Source organism: Gouania willdenowi, chromosome 5 (assembly GCF_900634775.1).
Source record: "Gouania willdenowi chromosome 5, fGouWil2.1, whole genome shotgun sequence".
In the NCBI taxonomy this organism is placed as follows: Eukaryota; Metazoa; Chordata; class Actinopteri; order Blenniiformes; family Gobiesocidae; genus Gouania; species Gouania willdenowi.
Genome location: NC_041048.1, coordinates 25919262 through 25938632, shown reverse-complemented (window position 1 = coordinate 25938632; position 19371 = coordinate 25919262). Strand labels below are relative to the sequence as shown.

Sequence of the window (19371 nt, the reverse complement as noted above, 5' to 3'; positions counted from 1 at the left end):
AGTTTGGCCAAAATGTGCCTTTAATTCATAAAAAAAAATATATTTTATAGATCACAGAAATTAGGCATGTGGCCTGGATTTTCTTTTTTTCCACTATTTGAAGTATTTGTCTGAGCCACACTTGTGTGTTTTCCCAGAACCATCACTGCAGTAAAACACAATTTGAATATCTACACAAAAAAGCTCAAGACTAGATTCTCATGTGTCTGTTATTCCCCTCAGAGTGAGGTATCTGTCTTACAACCTACAAAACTGACCAGCAGTGAGACCCTGCAGGATAACATCCATCTGAGTGAGATGGACAAGGCAGCAGTGCTGACCCTCATCAGAGAGGAGGTACAGATTAACAACACAATGGCCTAAAATGGGTTTTTTTTCTAGGGTATTACTATAATGATAATAATAAATTTGTACAAATTTATCAAAACAGATTATCACAAAAGAAATTGAAGTTAATGAGTGGAAGACAAAATACGAGGAGAGCCGAACAGAAGTTCTTGAAATGAGGTAACCTGTACCTATTTGCTTTATTTGCAATAGCTATACAAATAACAATTTGTTAAGCAAAATAAAAATGAACAAATACTATTTACCATTTCCACCCTGGCAGGAAAATAGTAGCAGAGTATGAGAAAACTGTTGCACAGATGATTGGTAAGTAGCTGCCCTCTGGTGGCTATTTGTTGTATTCACTTTTGTGTTGAACAGCTGCAGAAACACTGCAGCATCTGTTATCAAAGTTTTGATGTATTTTTTATTTTTTTTTTACACCTAAACAAACAAGTGTGCTGGGGTTTAAAGATAGCATAATTCAATATTTGGTTACTTTGTTTACTTAAAAAAAACAACAACAATTTTTGTATTCTTTATTCAAATACAATTGTGTGTATCCACATGCCTCTCAATCCTGCAGTCAGGTTAAGAAATAAACCTGTAAGGTTTTCTCTATGTCCTTTAATTGAACAGCTCCATGGACAAGAAGAGTAATATCATTTTAATGAGGTTTATTCAAGTTCAGTAGACTAAGCCCACACGCAGGTGGTCAGAGGAAGACGTCTGTGTTCCTCCATGTCTGTGTCTCTCTCTATTCTCTCTGCATCTCTATCCATGTCTGCCTCTGTCTGTGTCTATCGCTATCTGTCTGTCAAACAGTATAACCACACATAGTTATTACAATTTAGTGATAAACAGAGAAGCTTAACTTCCCTCTGCTGCTGACCTTGAGGTCATGTGAACATGTGTTGTGTGCAAACCAAACATGTAGAGTTTCAGGGTCTATCAGAAACACATTGGAAAAATACTGAAATAATCATCATGAATCTATATATTATCTTATATATGAGATGTTATATGAGAGAGGGAGAAACTTGGAGAATAAGAGAAGACTCGCTGACTTTCAGGGATACTTTGCAAACTGATTGACATCCTAGCCTCATCAATTGACATCAATTTTATTTGTATAGCGCAAATTACAACAAAGTCATATCAATGCGCTTATCAAAATATAAAATTAATAATGAGAAAGAAAAAAAACCAACAAGATCCATATAATGACAACGTAATTCAGTCCTGTTTCACCCAGACCACATTTACTTGGGGTCGTGGCTGCTTTTGTTCTTTGGTTTCATTTGGAAATGTCTTGCTTTACCAAAAGTTGTTGCAAGCGTCCTCTGGACTGTGCCAGTTTTCCTGCCACAGTCCAAAAAACAGATGTTTGTAATGTATATTTTTCATTAATATTATATGGCAGGTTTTGCAAAGAGCTGGAACAGAATTGTCTAGACTCTCTTCTTTTAATAGTTTACAGAGATGTTGACCCAGACATAGTCTCATGCATGGATGTTTGAGTTTCTTGACAGTAAATAAAACACACAAACTGCATGTCAGTGCTGCATTTAACAGTCATGTGCCACTGAAGAAGCACAGTATTCATTGTATGATGATTCCTGTGCTCACAGAGGATGAGCAGCAGCAGAAAAACCTCTCTCATAGTAAGTCAGTCAGACAGCTGACACTAGAGAGGGATCAGGCCATGGCCGACCTTAACTCAGTGGAGCGCTCCTTTGCGGATCTATTCAGAAGATATGAAAACATGAAGGGAGTCTTGGAAGGTTTCAAAAAGGTCAGTATAAGTCTTGTGGGAAACTGCGTTAACCACCTTTGAATGATAGCCACATTGGTAAATATGTTTCACCCTGATCTCCCCAGAATGAGGAAGTCTTAAAGAAGTGTGCACAAGACTATCTGATGAGAATCAAACAGGAAGAGCAGCGGTATCAAACCCTGAAAGTCCATGCAGAGGAGAAGCTGGAAAAGTAAGCAAGCAGTTAGTTATAGCTCTAGGATTGTCGGATCAGCCATACTTTAAATCTTGGTTTCGATGTGTTCTTTGCATTTCTCTAACAGGGCAAATGAAGAAATTGCTCAGGTGCGTTCCAAGGCAAATGCTGAAGGTGTTGCCCTGAACGCAAGTCTGAGAATGGAGCAAATGAAAGTGGAGTCCCTCGAAAGAGCTGTTCTTCAAAAGGTACGATGACTGCAAAAATTACCATTAATGAAAAGCAATTTTTTTTTTTTACTTTGAGAGAATAAACAGGCTGTAGTAAAACAACCTCTCTGGGTTACTAAGTTTCAGACTTCTCCTACTTCTATGCATCAAGCATCTATACATCTATTCTGGGGCACACCATCAACAAAACACTTAGAAACACTTTCCTGTCACTGTGTACATCAACAGCACTTATGCTCATTGATCATAGCAATAAAAAATTACAGTTTATATCTTAGGTCTAACACAGACACAGACAATCCAAATCACATACATCATTAAAGTCTGTGACTCTCTCTCTCTACCATTCTCATGCTTCTGGGCCTGTGGCAGTTTTATTCCATGGCCCTTATGTTCGCACCTTCGCAGCTTGCGTTCACTGGTCTCTGTGGGTGAAACAAATTTGGTGAAGATCAACCCTGGTCCAATCAGAACCTTCCTCATATATATATATATATATATATACGTATATATATATATAGCTCAGCCTAGTGTTGCAATCAGCAAGTTTAGTAAAAACACATTTTATGTTTGGGTCATTACTTGTTATATTTTATCTAATCTTCTCTGTGGGTCAATTAACAATGGACGTTGGGCGGCATTTGTCCCGTGGTCCGTAGTTTAGACACCACTGTATTAAGGGATTAAATGTGTGTATGCTATTTGCTCCTATCCTACGGAAATCCCTAAAGGGCCATGCTTTTCATACATTTACACTTAATTTCCTCGAGATAACGAGACTTTGTTTTCCCATGATAACGGGATAATTATCTCGAGATCTCGAGATAACGAAACAATAGTGTAGTATGATAAATCATAGCAGCAAACATCATTCAGTTTAACAATGTCAGAGGAACAGGAGCATATTTGGTATCAATGTGTCTAAGGTTAATCCCAGTATGAGCTAACCCCACAGCCCTGTAGTATATATAAAAACACCCAATACAGATTATCTGTGGTTTCCAGGTTTCTCTTGGGTTTTTTGTAGAAGCTATTGAAAGAAATTATGCAAAACTGACTAAAAATCTACTTATAAATTATAATTAAAAATCACCAGTGTTTTTTTTTAATTTTTATTTATTTCCCGTAGTATATATAAGAACACCCAATGAAGATTATCTGTTGTTTTCAGGGTTTTCCTGTGTTTTTGTAGAATCTATTAAAAGAAATATTGTAATATTTAAATAAAAAATCATCAAAGTGTTTTTCCTCTCCTGATGCGGTGATCTAGATGCTGCTGATCCTCTGACATTGTTTCTCTGAATGATGTTTCCTGCAATCATTTATCATACTACACTATTGTTTTGTTATCTCGAGATCTCAAGATAACTGTCCCGTTATCACGGGAAAAGAAAGTCTCGTTATCTCGAGATCTCGAGAAAATTAAGTCGTTATCACGGAAAATGGAGGGAAACATATGTGTGAAAGCATTTTAGGGCTTCCGTACCTATCTTTTCTTTTTTGTTTATTAACTGTTTATATGCTGCTATATTTATGATGTACAATCTCAGTTTCACCTTCTTAGCACAGATCTTCAATAAAGATAATGAAAGCTAGTCACTATTGCATTATCCCAACAGTGGGGAGCAGTGCCGGGTTGATTTGATTATTTTTTTTACTAAAGAATGAGTATGAATTAAGTTGAAACAATCTTCTCATACCAAGTTGTGTTCATCTGCTTCACCATCACACCTTGTCTTCTCTCTTTAATGTCACAGAATCAGGAGATCGAGGAGCTCACCAAGATCTGTGATGAACTAATTGCCAAAATGGGAACAGAATGAAACAGAAATCTGTCTATATATTTATAGTCACCCAAGTGTAGTTTTTGTTGAGTCACTTCTAGCTTTTATGCAAAGCTCTATTTTGGCCCGATGCTGCTTTATCAGACAGTCTTTCTTGACACCAGTGGTTTTGGTGAAATACAGAAATGCAAAAAAAATAAAATAAAAAATGTGTGTATGATATGGTGACATTTGCAGGTGCACATAAATAGTATTTTCAGAGCAGGAACTAAGGGAACATAATACTATATTTAAAAAAAATGAAAGCACAGACAATAATATTGAGTGTCTATAAATAATTCTAATATAGATGTATTAAGTTTTAACAGTACACCACTCCTTAATCCTTGGGTAATGTTGATGATGAACATTTAAGGAAAAACAATTTAACAATTGATTTCGTCACAGATTTTTTAGATGATGATGGGATGTTATAAAGTAGACTGTGTATTTCTGAAGCGTGTGTCATGATGTGTCAAAGGAAGTCACCAGTTGCCATGTAAATATGTATAAATAAGTTATATTGTGAGCCTGAATATTTCCTGTGCCTTTCTTATAGCCAGTTTTGCTTATAAAACAAAATACAAAGGGTTATTTGCTGTCATGCACCTGTTCCCACTGTGTCTTGGTGAAGAGAATTGCACAATATGTCAGTTCATAGATTTTAACAAAAGCACAGTAGGTTTACAGTTTAAAATAAATGCTCTATCTGTAATTAACACTGTGGTTGAGCAGCAGATTCCATTAATTGACACTGACAGTATCTGCTTGGCTAACATCAATAATTAATTATGCTCAAGAACCATTAGCAGGACATTTATAGTCAAAGATGAACATATTTATATATATTTGTGTTTAAGACCTCATTCTACAGCACAAGCAGTTGCCAAATGTTACATTAACATGAACTCTGTGAACCTTTGTCTTGTGGATGTGTTAATGGGGATCAAAACATGATTTTTACAGTAATGCAGGTCCATTCCTATCGTAAAATATGTATGTTTTGTAATTCAAAGTAAAAGAAAAAACCCAAACTTGTACTATGTTATTGCTGTTGTTGGTAAAATAACAGAGTTGTAAATGGCTAGATTGTACGATGGCTATATTTTGTGCATTCCTGAATAAAAAATGTTAAAATAACGTTGTATCATTCTTCTTTTGCACTTACAAATTGTATAGATCACAAGAGGAGATACTTGCATGGCAGACATTCGAGACGAAAACACATTTTTGTTTATATTTTGTCAAAAATATATACTCATCTGTTTTTATTACATGTTTATGACTATATTCCAACCATTATTCATCTTGTTTTAGATTTTGCCTGTGAACAGTCTAATTAAAAAAAACAAAACAAATGGATTTTCAGAAAATATCTAAAATGAGAAAAGGAACAAATGATACTATTTTGAGGATGACCTGAATTAATATCCCTAATCTAACATTTAGGTGAAATAAATGACAAATGATGATAGATAGATAGATAGATAGATAGATAGATAGATAGATAGATAGATAGATAGATAGATAGATAGATAGATAGATAGATAGATAGATAGATAATTAGATAGATAGATAGATAGATAGATAGATAGATAGATAGATAGATAGTGATAATGGTGGTGATGATAAATAGATATATAAATATAACTTACTGAATCAGAATTCTGACCATCAGGGGACGAACCTCCTACTTTCTAGCCGTGAGAAAGCAACGTAATCCACCAGTGTTTGGTCTAGATTCTACTTAGGTTTGTTTTTAGTTGTTTTGGAAATAGGAGATACATGTAGCCAGTTAAATGTCCATGCTGGGTCCCTCAGGTGAGGCTAGGTTTCAGTACCCTCAGTTTAAACACTGTCAGGTGGGCTCATGGAGTGCGTTGCTAACACACAAAGTCGTTGCCAGGTCACATTTATAAGGAAAACGTGTGTGGCTGAAGCGCTTCCTGAAGCGCCATTGGTTTGTTTGCGTAACCCTGGTGATGAATGACTGAGGGGCGGGTCCAGGATGCTGAGGGTCTCTCTGATTGGATGGTGAGTAGTGGGACGGGAGCTCGTGCCAGCTGTGCAGAGAGTAGAGGAATGAGGCGGGACTACTAAAGCACAGAGACGGACAGGCTGGACCTCATCCTCTGCTGCAGCTGGACTCTGAGGGACCGGCTTCTCTCTACCACACTTTACCTGTAAGTTCACTCTGAGAAGTCATAGCAGACCGACTATCTGATTTATAGCGTAGTTTTGTTTTCATACTGTCCACTTTTTTATTTGATTTTTAACAGTAATTAGCAAATTACAGTCACATGTTGGGTCAATTTCGAATCAATGACTTTACCTCACGTTTGTTTTATTTTGTCAACACGGAAGAAAAGTCTTCATAGTTAAGTTTGTGCTTTTTTTTAGATACATCAGCACCATAGCCATATGTTTGTTTTTTTGTTTTTGTTTTTTTTTCATTTTTAACTTAGAAATCAGGAATGTATGAACACTGTTAGGTTAATTGAATAGTTCCTTAGTAGTGGTTGAATGGATGTATTTCCACCCGCAGAAGATCTCTGTAAACTCTGGTGGACAATTTCAAAATTGTTGACAATGTTCTCAGTTTAGCTTCTTTGATTTCTGGGACAAAAACTTTCTCCTGCTGTTGTATTCCTCTCCTGGAGTGCTTCACCAGATGTTTTGATCTCCCATAGCCCCCCACCATTTCTGCCTGCCTCTATGACGTAATGTTAGAAAACACCCCATCCCTCTCCCTCTCCTTCCATACTTTGAAATATCTTCTTACTTTCACTGTTCTCCTCCCTACCCTTTACACTAGGAACATTCCTTCCCCTGGGCTTTTTGTCCCACTGTTGACACGTTCATGGATTTTTACGATGAAATATTGCAGAAAGCTTTCCTTCTGAACATCAGGTTGCAGGCTGTGAGGCACAGATTAGATAACAAATGAGTCTACATTTGGCATTCATTTCACACAGAAAAGGAGAAGACTCCTCATTCCACTTCAGATCTAAACTTTTACATATAGTCCTTTTTTTGCCGCTATAAGATAATTCCAAAGTTGTGGTTGAAAAGGGGCAAGTAGCCAGTCTGTAGGAGTAAAAAATAACAAACCTAACTGGTAATGCACAGTCCACTCTGTCTCTTAGACCAGAGGTTCTCAATCTTTTTGGATCCAGGGACCCCTTATAGGAGAATTTTAACTACCTCAAACGGTTACCTCTCCTAATCCTCAAGTCAATTAAACACACTTTACTGCCATTTGTAGCACTAAATGCCATAGTAATGATCTGTTCTTTCAAGTAACGTTTCAATGTAAATTTTGATCTTTAAAGTACAAATTAACCTAAAAAGTACCATACCAGTCTTGTATTTAATATAAAATGTGTTTAATGTATTACCAATGAACAAAATATGTGCACAATTATTTAAAAAAAAATTCTAATTGAGGCAGCCAATGCACTTCACAGTGATACAACAGTGTGTCATGTCCAGTATCCATATACTGTACATATAAAGTATGTTTATTTTATTGGTGCATTTGTCCCCATTTGTAGTTATACACTATCATGATACAATATGAATACCCAAACTATGGCTCAGGGTCTTCTGGGGGTCCTTGTACCCAAGTTTGAGAACCACTACAATAGATAAAACATAGACACAAATGACACTCTGTTAGTTTTTGGACAAATAATTAATCTCACTTTTCTTTGGAAAACTAAATTATACTGTTTTTTTTTTAAAGATACAATTTCTACAGATTATTACAATGTCATTAAAACTATGTTATTTATTCTTGTAGATCATTCATCATTTTCCTGCATAATGTTGTGCCCAATCTGGATCTACTGTCTACTCTCCTCACTGATGTGCATGTGGCTGCTGTCCAATGCCCAGTCAGACTCTGGTAAACCTGTAATCCAGCTGCGGCTAGCTGGAGGGAAGCGGAAGCACTACGAAGGCCGGGTTGAAGTTTTCTACAACGGCGAGTGGGGAACCGTTTGTGACGATGACTTCTCCATCTACGCTGCCCATGTGGTGTGTAGAGAGCTGGGCTTTTTGGATGCAGAGTCCTGGTTGCCTTCAGCCAAGTATGGAAGAGGGGAAGGTGAGAAAAACGCCACTAAAACATGTTTGTTGTTCAGTGTTTTATATTTAGCAGATGATTCCTCATCTGTCAACGCTTCTAAATAGGAAGGTAAACAGTAGCGCTTTCGTGTTAGTTGCGGTGTAAATCATACGTGTAAATGGATAAGAAAGACGCAATTGAAAGCCCTGAAGCTGCATGTGAGCATGTGCCTGCGTGCGCATGCCTCTGCTACAGGAGAACAACACTCACGGACACGGAGGCACGGTTAGCTTAGCATGTCGGCAGTTCGGCAGTAATACACAAAAAAAAGAGAGCAAAGGATTGCAATTTGTAATTCCTAGAACGTGGAAATAAGTCCTGGTGGATATATTGATTATCGCGGGCAATAAATATTGTGATATATCGCAATGCGATGTACCTGGCGATACCCAGCCCTATAATTCAGTATGCTTTATGTACGTCTGCTTTATGTTGCCACCTCTAAAAAATCCCTACCCCCCTCTTGCCACCTCATTTAATTTTTTCTATTTCCGCCCCTGCCTAACACTAATCCTTAATGAACCCCACAGGACGGAGCAGCAGAGTTTCATTAAAGTTTAAGTTCAACCTAATGTCCTTGTATTATGTTTTACTGTGAGGGTTGCAGGATGATCATGTATTTATTAGAAACATTTTGTTCCTAAATAGTTTAATTTGTTCCATGGAAATTCTTGTTAAAGAGACAAGTTGGTCCCTGTCCACCATTTTATGCCAACTACCATTGCTTTTTATTAGAGGTAGACTTATTCAATCAGCCCAAATGCTGATGAGAATCCTACATTTCGAAACATTACAGCTGCCAATTAATTTGTTGTCACTTGTTAAGAACTAATGTGACCCTACTTGACCAACCACATGCAGTCATTCGCCATAGAAGGAAACTAATTTACTTCCTAATTAGGGCTGCACGATTTTGACAAAAAACCTAATTGCGATTTTTCTGACAGATATTGCGATTTCGTCTCGATTTATGATTTTTAAAAATATTTTAGACATTTAAATGCATATGCATTTTTTCTTCTTCTTTTTTTTTTTTTTTAACCAAATTCTGTTTTCCACATCAATTTTTTCTGGGAAAAAAAATTAATAATTATTTTCAGAAAATATTAGTTCCTGTAACTCCTGCGAGGAAACTAAATACTAATAATTAAACAAAACTGGATGAGAAAAATAAAGTAAGATACAATTAAAAGGAAGATATAAGTTGTACTGTGAGGAAACAAAATAAATACCAATAAAAAAGAAAACTATAATTAAACAAAAATCTATGTTTAAAATAATGAGTAAGACACAATGAAAAGGTAAATATTAGTTGTACTGACACGGATTATTCTGACTGCTCTTTTTTAATTATTCATGTCATATAAAAATGTACAAGAGCAGCATAGTTTTGATCAACTTAATTTAAATTAACCTAATTTAAATTATCCTGATGACATCATTCCAGACCGTATTGGTTGAGCAAAAATAAAAGTGCAAGACACATCACGTGTAAGAAGTGTTTTTTCACCACTCGGGGCTAGAATATTTGACAGTATCAGAAGTTATCATTAAAGGTGCAGTCTGCAACTCTCAGATCTTTCCCCTCCTCCCTCCCCACTGCTCTCTTGCCCTGCCTCCAAACTTTCCAAAGTCCCTCCCTCAGAGGAGCTAACAAGCTAACGTCCGACAGCAACATCACAGTAATATAACATGGTCTGTTAAAAACATATTACTGCTGCGCTTCTCTCTCTCTATGTGCACACACCAGATTCTCGCAGCAGCAACAACACAGTGTCACTTACAGCACACAAACAGAGGTTGCGGCCCGCACACACAAACAACACATGCACCACAGAGTTCTAGTGTAACAATTACAAATCAAACATAATGTAAATCAAGCAGCAGTAATTACTTTTCAAACAGAAAAGTCACCAATTACATCCTCTACTCCTCTAGACCATACACTGTAAAAAGGACGGCGCTCCAGCCCGGGATAGGGGCGGGGCCTGTTAGCTTTCTCGTGTGTATCTAACCGAGTTATTTTGATCTAGAATTGGATTGAGAAACAGGAGAGATTATTGATAGTATATCAGTATAATATATAACAGTTTTAATAAAAATTTGATGGACACACAAGATACAGGTATCAGTGAGGATTCTTCGATGCTTGCTTACAAGGTCGCTAGTGTCAAATCCTCCTGAACCTGGAAAGACACAGTGGTTTATACCCTGAAGGGACCGGATATCCAGTCCTAAAAAGGAGATGTCATTTCTGTTCCTGTCTGTAGCTCAAGTGATTTACAGTTAGAGGTACAGTATGTTGAAATATGCTGACCGTCTGTTTGCATCTGGTTGAAATATGCTGACTTTCTGTAGGATAGTTATATCTCACTGTTACATGATGAGTGAAAGCAGAACTATAAGGTCAAAGCATTATGTTCAGAGGTGAAGCAGTGTGTTCTGCTGGTTCCGAGCATGCTGACACCTCAAGATTCTAAGCAAAAGGCAGAAGTCAATGGAGTTACTGTATGTCCAAGAGAATACTTACTGTAAATTGACCGAGCAGACAACAGACTGGAACTGAATCTAAGTCCATGCTCTACACTGCAGTGACCTAATCTTCTGTAGCTCTGATGAGATGTTGAAACGCGCTGAGCAGGCGAAGCTGATTAAAGCTGAGTCATGTTGTCACGTAGCGCAGCAGCGCCACATGAGAAACGAACGGAGCTTTACAGACATGTTAAAGTTAAACAGGCACTGGTCTGCTTTGGTTAAGGATTCAGGGATGATTTGTGTAGTTTTTTTTGCCAGGTTAGACAGGGTTTAGATGGTGTTTGAAGTGGCCAGGATGAGAATGGGAAGGACATTTCCCTATTTAAAAAAAAAACGTCCTTTCCCTCACGGTGACGCCGTTTAAATCCGATTCTGTTCATTTCCGCGTTCAATGGTAGATTTTGTTTACATTGTTCGATTCCGTGATTCCATTAACATGGATTTCATAGGGCCCTAGTGTAGTTGTTAGCGTACTCAGAATGGAACCAAAAAAATTAAAGAGACTCACTGTAGCGCATACAAGCGTGTGTCCTGTAACATCTCTGATCGGCCAGCAGCCCAGGAAGGCGGTTCTCGGCAATTCTGATTGTTGAACATATATATCACTCAAATAATGGAGACAGAAAAAAAAAAAAACCTCCAGCACCTGAGGTTACGTTATCGCAGTAGTGAAAATCTTAAAACCAATTTCCAGGAATTACATCTGTAAATTTACGCAACCCAGACATGTCATTTTCCACGCTATACAATTCCACAAGAAGGCATTTGATACATATTTGTGTAGAAAAGCAGGTTTTGGCACCACATGGTGTTTGGATTTTGGATTGTTTACCACATTCCTGAAACATGTATTTTTCTTTGTTTTGCGGCTACAAAGAATATTGTTTTAAAGATAAGAAAATAAGAAGTTTATTTAAATTTTTAAATTTGTGGAACAAAAGTAGTAACCGTAAACAATCCTGTAACACTGAGTAAAGCCAAAACCACATGGTTTTAATCAAAGACGTATCCACAAGACAAAACGAACTACATCCGTTCATTCCCAGTGACATAATTACATCCTTGGCTCCCATTTGTTAAACCAGATTTGACTGACCTGTTGGGTAAACACAAAATGTCTAAATCCTTCCTTCCTTCCAAAATCACGAAGTGACATCCAGTCACTGTGGGTGTTTTGGCCGACAGTCGGTGACAATATAAGCAGAACTTGTAGATTAACAGCTCCACATGTACAGTAGCTTGTTAAACCCCCCAAAGGTCAGCAAATAATCGTTTTAACACAGCAGTCTAGATTTACACCAGCTGAGGATCTATTTAGATAGCAATACGCTGCAACTCACTCACTCTCCTCTGCAATGATTAAAATGTTCCAGAGGTAAACATGTCTGCGCTAATAGCAACGTGACACCACACAGCACAGCACTCACTTCTCTGGTATGATCACCATGTTCCCCAGAAAGATGCTGGGACTACCAGAATGATGAGTGGTGTAATGGTGGTTTCCATGGTTGTGGCTCAGTAATATTACTCAAGGCTCTTTCCAAACAGCCAGCTGGAGAGCAGATGATCTACTTTTGCCATGACAGTATGTTTTACCCCCCACAAAAAATGGTTAAAAAGTGTCATGTTTTGGTGGAAAACAAACGTGAGTAAATTTACAGACTCCAGTACTCCATCTCCAACTCATTGGAAATGTTGACCTAAGACATTACGACTCGACTGTGACTTAAAGCTTATATCCGCAGTTTCTTTTGAAATACGCAAAAATACCTGACTAGTCTTTTTTTCTATTGTCTACTGCCGGTGGTCATTCATATACATTAATGTATATAAGTCCCTCCTTCGTCCTATAGACCCCTATACAAATGGAAACGATCGCCGAGTGCGCCCAGCCAATAGGCTTCGACTTCACATGTGACCCAATGCAACCTTGTTATGGTCTGCGATGGGCGTGTAGAAAAGTAGAGGCGTGGAATTGAGGCTGTTTAGGGTGGGACATTGAGACGTTTCTCAGAAACTCCGGATATGAGCTTTAAGCTTTAAAGAGTTGAGATGAAACATTTCATCTCCTCTGGTATTTATAATCCTCTAAAGACAACAATATTGATCTTAAGAATGTAAATTTTATTCAGGAAAAAGCCTAACATTTCATATACAACATATGTTTAAACTATATCATATACCATATGATGACATATTTTGGAACAAATTGAGCTTTTTGTACAATCCAATTTCTGGAATATTTTAGAAAGACATCCTACATCATCTGTTTCTCTCTTCCAGGTCGTATCTGGCTTGACAACGTGCACTGCAGTGGTTCAGAGAAGAGCCTGGCCCACTGTCCGTCCAACGGTTTTGGTGTGTCTGACTGTAAACACTCTGAAGATGTCGGAGTGGTGTGCTCCAAGAAACGCATTCCAGGATTCAAGTTTATCAGGAACCAGCTTAGCAGTGATGAGGTGGGAGCACTCAAAGCAACACACGTTTACACTCATTATTACCAGCAAGGTTGGACCTCTTGATAGCTGAATTACTGACATCTGTGAAGGACAAAGTTCAAGTGCCCACAAGTGAGCTGGCCAGATGTTCTGTGCCATAAAACCAAAGAAACATAGGATAGGTTTAGGATGAAAGAAAATCCTTATCAAAAGGTAGTGCAATCAACTCAAATCATGCCTGAATAAAATTAATTATCAATTATTCAAAAACCCAGTGAAACTCCACTGGTTTTTGCTTTTTGGCCATTTGAACCCAAGACTTAACTCAACTCTTGACTACTCACACAGGAAAAGGCATTCTGTAAGATTGTGGCGATGACTCAGCAGCCATTCTGTCTGGTGATGGAAGTTGACTTTTGGATAGAAAATCCATGTGGGCTCATGAAAGGGAAGGAAACTCCTTTGCTCTTTCTAAAGAACGTGTTGGTCATTGTCACAAGTTTATCTCTGAATGAGCACTCAGATACAGATAAAGTATCTATTGGCGCGTTTCCATTGGCGGTATGTGTGTTAGTTATACAAATTTATGGCCTTTTTTGTTGTTGTTCCCTCACATGACATGAGAGGTCATAGACCTGCCTGTGTCACTGGACTCTTTCTAGCAGACAGAACAGAAGCTTTCTTTTAAACTATATCTGGTCATGATAAGATGTCTGAGGAGAATGCTTCGAATTCCTGTTAGTCTGAGTTTGTGGACTAAGTGATAGAGAAAAAACGGAGTGTAATTACGGATAGCTGATCCCAATCAAGACATTCATAAATTTAGGGCCAACATTTATGAGTGGCACATTCTTGTTTCCTATTTGTCAAGTGTTTTTGGGATGTGTGGACTGTTGCTACAACCTGGTCCCCCACCTTGTAAATATTTCTTTAGTCTGGCTTAAGCCTTTTAACTCTAAGGGGAAAAGGTGTAGCTGTACCTACAGTATTTGACCATGGTTGAATTGACATTAGCAATAGGCAGCAGTGTTACAGCAATCTGTTTATTCATAGCATGAATCAACAGTTTGTGTGCAGTGTGGAAAGATCAACCTCCCAGCTGTGCAAAGTGAAGTGGAAGCAGAGGATGTTTGATTACTGTGTAAATCTTAGGAAAAGTTAAGGGTATAAATGGTCACTGGACAGCTTGTACATTGTGGCGCCTTCATACACGTCATCATCTTGTAATATTTATTAAATCAGAGGAATGTGACTAAATATAACTCATAAGATTTGTATTCCGAGTATTCCAACTTAATATTGCACCTAAACTACAGTGAGCCTTAACAGCAGTTTCTTCTTTTCTTTCAGTTTTCAGCTTTACACGGTTTTACGGTGTATGCAAGGTCATCATGAAGATTCATAATCTCTGTGCCATTAGTCATTAATATTGAGATGGGCTATTGATGACTTATTAGAGGAACAGTGAAGGTAAATGTATTTAGTTATCACTAAAACAAGTATACCAAGAGCACAAACCTCCACCAAGCACCAAATATCCTTATTGCCAGTTATTCACAGTTATCTGGATCAGTGATCCTGATCATGGTACAGTGATGATTCCCCCACCCCCCTTTATTTTTTTATTTTTGAAAGATCACGATGAAATGCGCATTAAGGATCTAATCCGGATGAAACTTGGTGGGGTAATGTAAAAACCAACACAACATAACTGAATCAAATTTCATAAAGATCCATTTATTACAAATTTAGATGTGATTTTTTTTTAATTCCACCAATGATAAGACAGGGATTTTTAAAAATTTTCAAACTGATCTAGAATCATTATATTGGTCCGGATCCACACCAAAATATAATATAATATTCCATAGCGTATGGTCTAACATTGGTTAAAATTTTGAAAAAATCAATTAAGTACTTTTGTGATAATCCTGCTAACAGAAAAACAAATATATAAACGTCAGCAAAAATATTCCCTCTTTGGCAGAGGTAATGAAGCATACATTTAAACAATCTCACTGTGTGTTCTAGCTATATAGTTCCAACCCAATTGGTCTAGGTAATGCCATTAATACTAAATATGAATGAAAAGGTAAGATGTGTAATTATTTAGTAAAAACAACTGGAAGTCATTCGCGCATGGTGGATTAGTGGTTAGCATGTCCACCTCACAGCAAGAAGGTCCTTGGCTCAAGCCGTAGGGTGGATACTTGAGTCCTGTCTGTGTGGAGTTTGCTTGTTCTCCCCGTGCTGCATGGGTCTGGCGCCCTGTACAGGGTGTATCCTCGCCTTGCGGGCACCGGCAGACACTCACGACCTTGAAAACAGGAACAAGCCAGTCTGAAAATGGATGAATTTCTCTCATTTATCCAGTTCAGCTAAAAACCTATCCTTGAGCATGTTTCTTAGAAGGAGATCAAGCTCTCATTACCTCTTTGAACCCCCGACCTGCATAGCTGCTGCTTTTAAGGTCTTCCTCTGGTCCATTTGCTACTGATCTGGACGAGTCCTTTGCAGATAAAACAGCTGGTTGTGCAACCGAAAAACAGAACACACATTCTTGTGTGACTGAATCATTGAAGTTTAATCTTCCATCCTCTCCATCCCAATATTCCAACACATGCTCTAACATCCAACATCTTGTTAAGGTGTTGTGTGAGTGCTTAGAAAAAGTAAACTGCTGGATGAGTGAAAACTTACTTCAACTAAACCATGACAAGATGGAGGTGATTGTCTTTGGTAACAAGGAAAAGAGGACTGCTGTCAGCAAGTATCTTGAGTCTCGATCTTTAAAAGCTAAAAACCAAGTCAAAAACCTTGGTGTTCTGATTGACTCAGATCTTACATTCAGCAGTCAGGTCAAATCTATCACATAAACAGCCTTCTACCATAGAACCAAAGAACATCTCCAAAGTGAAAGGTTTAATGACTCAGAAAGATCAGGAAAAACTGGACTATTGTAATGGTCTTCTAACAGGAATCCCCCAAAAGAGCATCAAACAGCTACAGCTGGTTCAGAACACTGAAGCTCGGGTCTTAAACAAAACAAGGAGGTCAGAACTCATTACTCCACTTTTAAAATCTTTACACTGGCTCCCAGTCAGCCTCAGAATGGACTTTAAAGTTCTGCTGCTGGTGTGTAAATCTGTGAATGGGTTTGGTCCAGAATACATCAATGTGATGTTAGTCAGGTATGAACCTAGCAGCAGTGAAATGCAGTCAGTGGAGGCAAGGTAGGCAGTGCCTACCCAAGGGTGAATTGATATTTTGATTGTTTGTTTTAATTATAATATTATTGTAAAGTATTTATATTTTCATTTCTAATAGCCTACAGTACCTATAATTTTGAAAGTGTCAGCATTTTGTGCTTTTCATAGCCCAAATGACTAAACAGCGCTATTTCCTGGTACGGCAGAGACACTACACAGTCTCACTCCGCTGTTAGGAGGAGGAGGCAACGCCCTCTCCCAAAAGCACATTGCTGCTCTGCCTCTGTTTCATAGCGTGTTTTTATATTTGAGCATGGGCAGTAGGTTCCCAAGATGACAACCATTTACGTAAAAAGACAGCTCTCTACGCTGCCTTTGGACGTGACCGCGCTATGCTAAATTGCTATATGCTCGTTCGTGAATTGATATTGTGTGGCCTGCTACGTTCTCTAGTTAGTGGGCGGGATAACACTACAGTCAGGATGACAGCACTAGAGATGATAAAAAAAACTTTCTTTTGAGGAAAAACAACAGCTTTTAAAAGATGGTAGACCAACACCTGAGCTACCAGAACTTCAGCAAAGGTAAGGTCAGAAAATGTTTCGTACTTTTCACAGTGAATGGTACAAAAGGAAGGACTGGCTTTGTGGATGCGCCTCACTGAGGCTATTCTGAGTAGTAGTAGTTGTTTTTGTTGTCGTTGTCGTCGTCATTTTCTCTGTTTCTGTGTTTCCAACACAAACAACGGATGTGATGCCTTGTCATGAGATATAGCTTGTTGGGAGAGTATGGAGACGGCTATTTAATAATTGTTTATGTTTCTTCCATGGTGTTTTACGGTGTTGATTTTGTTAGATCATTGGTGTTGACTTTGGTGGTCTACCTACCCAACCCTAGTGCTCATGACACGTCACTGCCGAGCAGGTCTCTCAGATCTATGGTCACAGGTCAGATGTGAACATTTTAAAATCAAAGTTAAAGGTACTTTTTTTCTCTACTGCGTATGATTGAGAAGGAGATTTTTGGTCATGTTGTTAATGTTTGTTGATGTTTTAAAATGTTTTTACTGATGATTTTAAATGTTTTGTTGCCGACTTTAATGTTCTTATGGATTTTAAGCTGTTGTCTGTTGTACTTTTGATCATGTAAAGCGCATTGAGTTGCCTTGTGTATGAAATGTGCTATACAAATACATTTGCCTTGCCTTGCCTTGCCTTGTTTTGTCTATGTCAGTGTAGACCATTTAACCATTGTGGCAATGTTCAGACAAAGTGCAAAGTGTCTTTTAAGGATAATTATAGCTATCCTATGTTCTTGTTTTTGTGTGTTGGTAAAAAGATGGCATTGCTGTGTACTTGTGTAATTGTTTTGTAATTGTGTTGTTGTCTCGTGCCCAACAACAATTCAATGAGAATATTGCTCACGTGAGACAGACACACTTTTACAGAAAAAAGAAATACAATGAGCTGGTGTTTGCGAAACCACATTGGTGATTATGTCCAGATGATGAATTGGTAGAGCTTGATTTCATGAGCAGTGAGGTTTCCTGAGGTAACATAAGCAGCAAAATTAGCTGTGGATTACAACGTGACCATCTATAGCCATATTTAGTTCTATTTAATATTAGATGCAAGAAGTAGAAGAAAAAAAGAAATATTTATATTCTTTACATATATATTGTTCTCTTACAATGTTCAAGTTAAAGCCTTTTGATGTCTTAACCTTCGAAACAGAAATAACTTTGCTTTTTTCCATCAGACGTGGCGTTGTCTGCTTGCAATGATTTCTGTACATCACATTCTTTGCTGCACAGCATAAACACATCCAAACCAATCTTTGATTTGTTTGGAGGCTTGTGAGGAGGAGAGGGAGTGAAGGGAGAAAAGGTTGAAGCTTTCCTCCTCTGAGCAGATAGTGTAGCAGACACATACAGTGTCCTCTGCTTTCAGTTTTAGAGTTGATTGTTTAAATTCTGCTTTGATATAAAAACATCTGTGCGTTGTGTGGATTCGGCAGTGGATATTAGTGAATCCAGTGTAAATGGTGGTCTGTTAGACGTTTAAGTTTCATTTCTGCATTGCTTTCAAAACTACATTGAAATACTATTTAATGTATTTTTATTTGCTTGAACGTCAATGTTAAGTTACTGTTTTTTTTTTTAGTGTAGGGCAGTTGTGGAGTAGTGAGAACTTGTTGTGATAATGAAACTTTTGGGGGATTCCTGGAGATTTTCTTCTCTTCTGTTCACCCCAAGAGCAAATTTCCAGCTGTTGCTGCATGTCTATTACATAACGTAACACAATGTGGTACAAAGAGCACAGCACGGTGTTGTCTTGTGATCACATTTGCTGCTTTCTCACAGTGTACGATCCCCAAATACGAGTTAGCTAGTAAAATCAAATCAATCCCAACATCAACCCTTCCCAACCCTCTTACACGATCCAGTAAGGATACACATTTTAGCAACAGGGACTGAACTGATGTTTAAGCAGTACTCAAAAGATAAGAGAATTACAGAGCAGCAGATAATTTTGAATTTTCTATTACTTCAGTTTTTGTTCTCTCTTCCTCATGCTAAATTGTGTCAGATTTAGCTAAAATTCTGCTTGAACAACAATTAATATATTTTTTTAAAACTCAGTATTTTGTGATAAATATGAGGATACATACATTCACTGTACCAAGTTACCCATGTTTCCCTTTCTTTTTATATCCTCCCTATAATAAA

The 19371-nt window shown here is 37.8% G+C and overlaps 2 protein-coding genes across 6 annotated transcripts in view; both read left to right on the top strand.

Annotated features, from left to right (window-relative positions):
* Positions 1-5472, top strand: part of tacc1 (transforming, acidic coiled-coil containing protein 1) — a 32593-nt gene extending 27121 nt beyond the window's left edge. For all 5 annotated transcript variants that reach the window (XM_028446165.1, XM_028446166.1, XM_028446167.1 and 2 more), the window contains 7 exons: positions 223-336; positions 431-507; positions 611-654; positions 1959-2122; positions 2209-2315; positions 2407-2527; positions 4267-5472. In XM_028446165.1, the coding sequence (XP_028301966.1) occupies positions 223-336; positions 431-507; positions 611-654; positions 1959-2122; positions 2209-2315; positions 2407-2527; positions 4267-4332 (693 nt within the window). In that variant the 3' untranslated portion in view covers positions 4333-5472. The remainder of the gene's footprint in view (positions 1-222; positions 337-430; positions 508-610; positions 655-1958; positions 2123-2208; positions 2316-2406; positions 2528-4266) is intronic.
* Positions 5473-6418: 946 nt separating this feature from the next.
* Positions 6419-19371, top strand: part of loxl2a (lysyl oxidase-like 2a) — a 34999-nt gene continuing 22046 nt past the window's right edge. Inside the window, exons 1-3 of the mRNA XM_028447555.1 lie at positions 6419-6515; positions 8135-8440; positions 13280-13455. Of these exons, the coding sequence (XP_028303356.1) occupies positions 8158-8440; positions 13280-13455 (459 nt within the window). The 5' untranslated portion in view covers positions 6419-6515; positions 8135-8157. The remainder of the gene's footprint in view (positions 6516-8134; positions 8441-13279; positions 13456-19371) is intronic.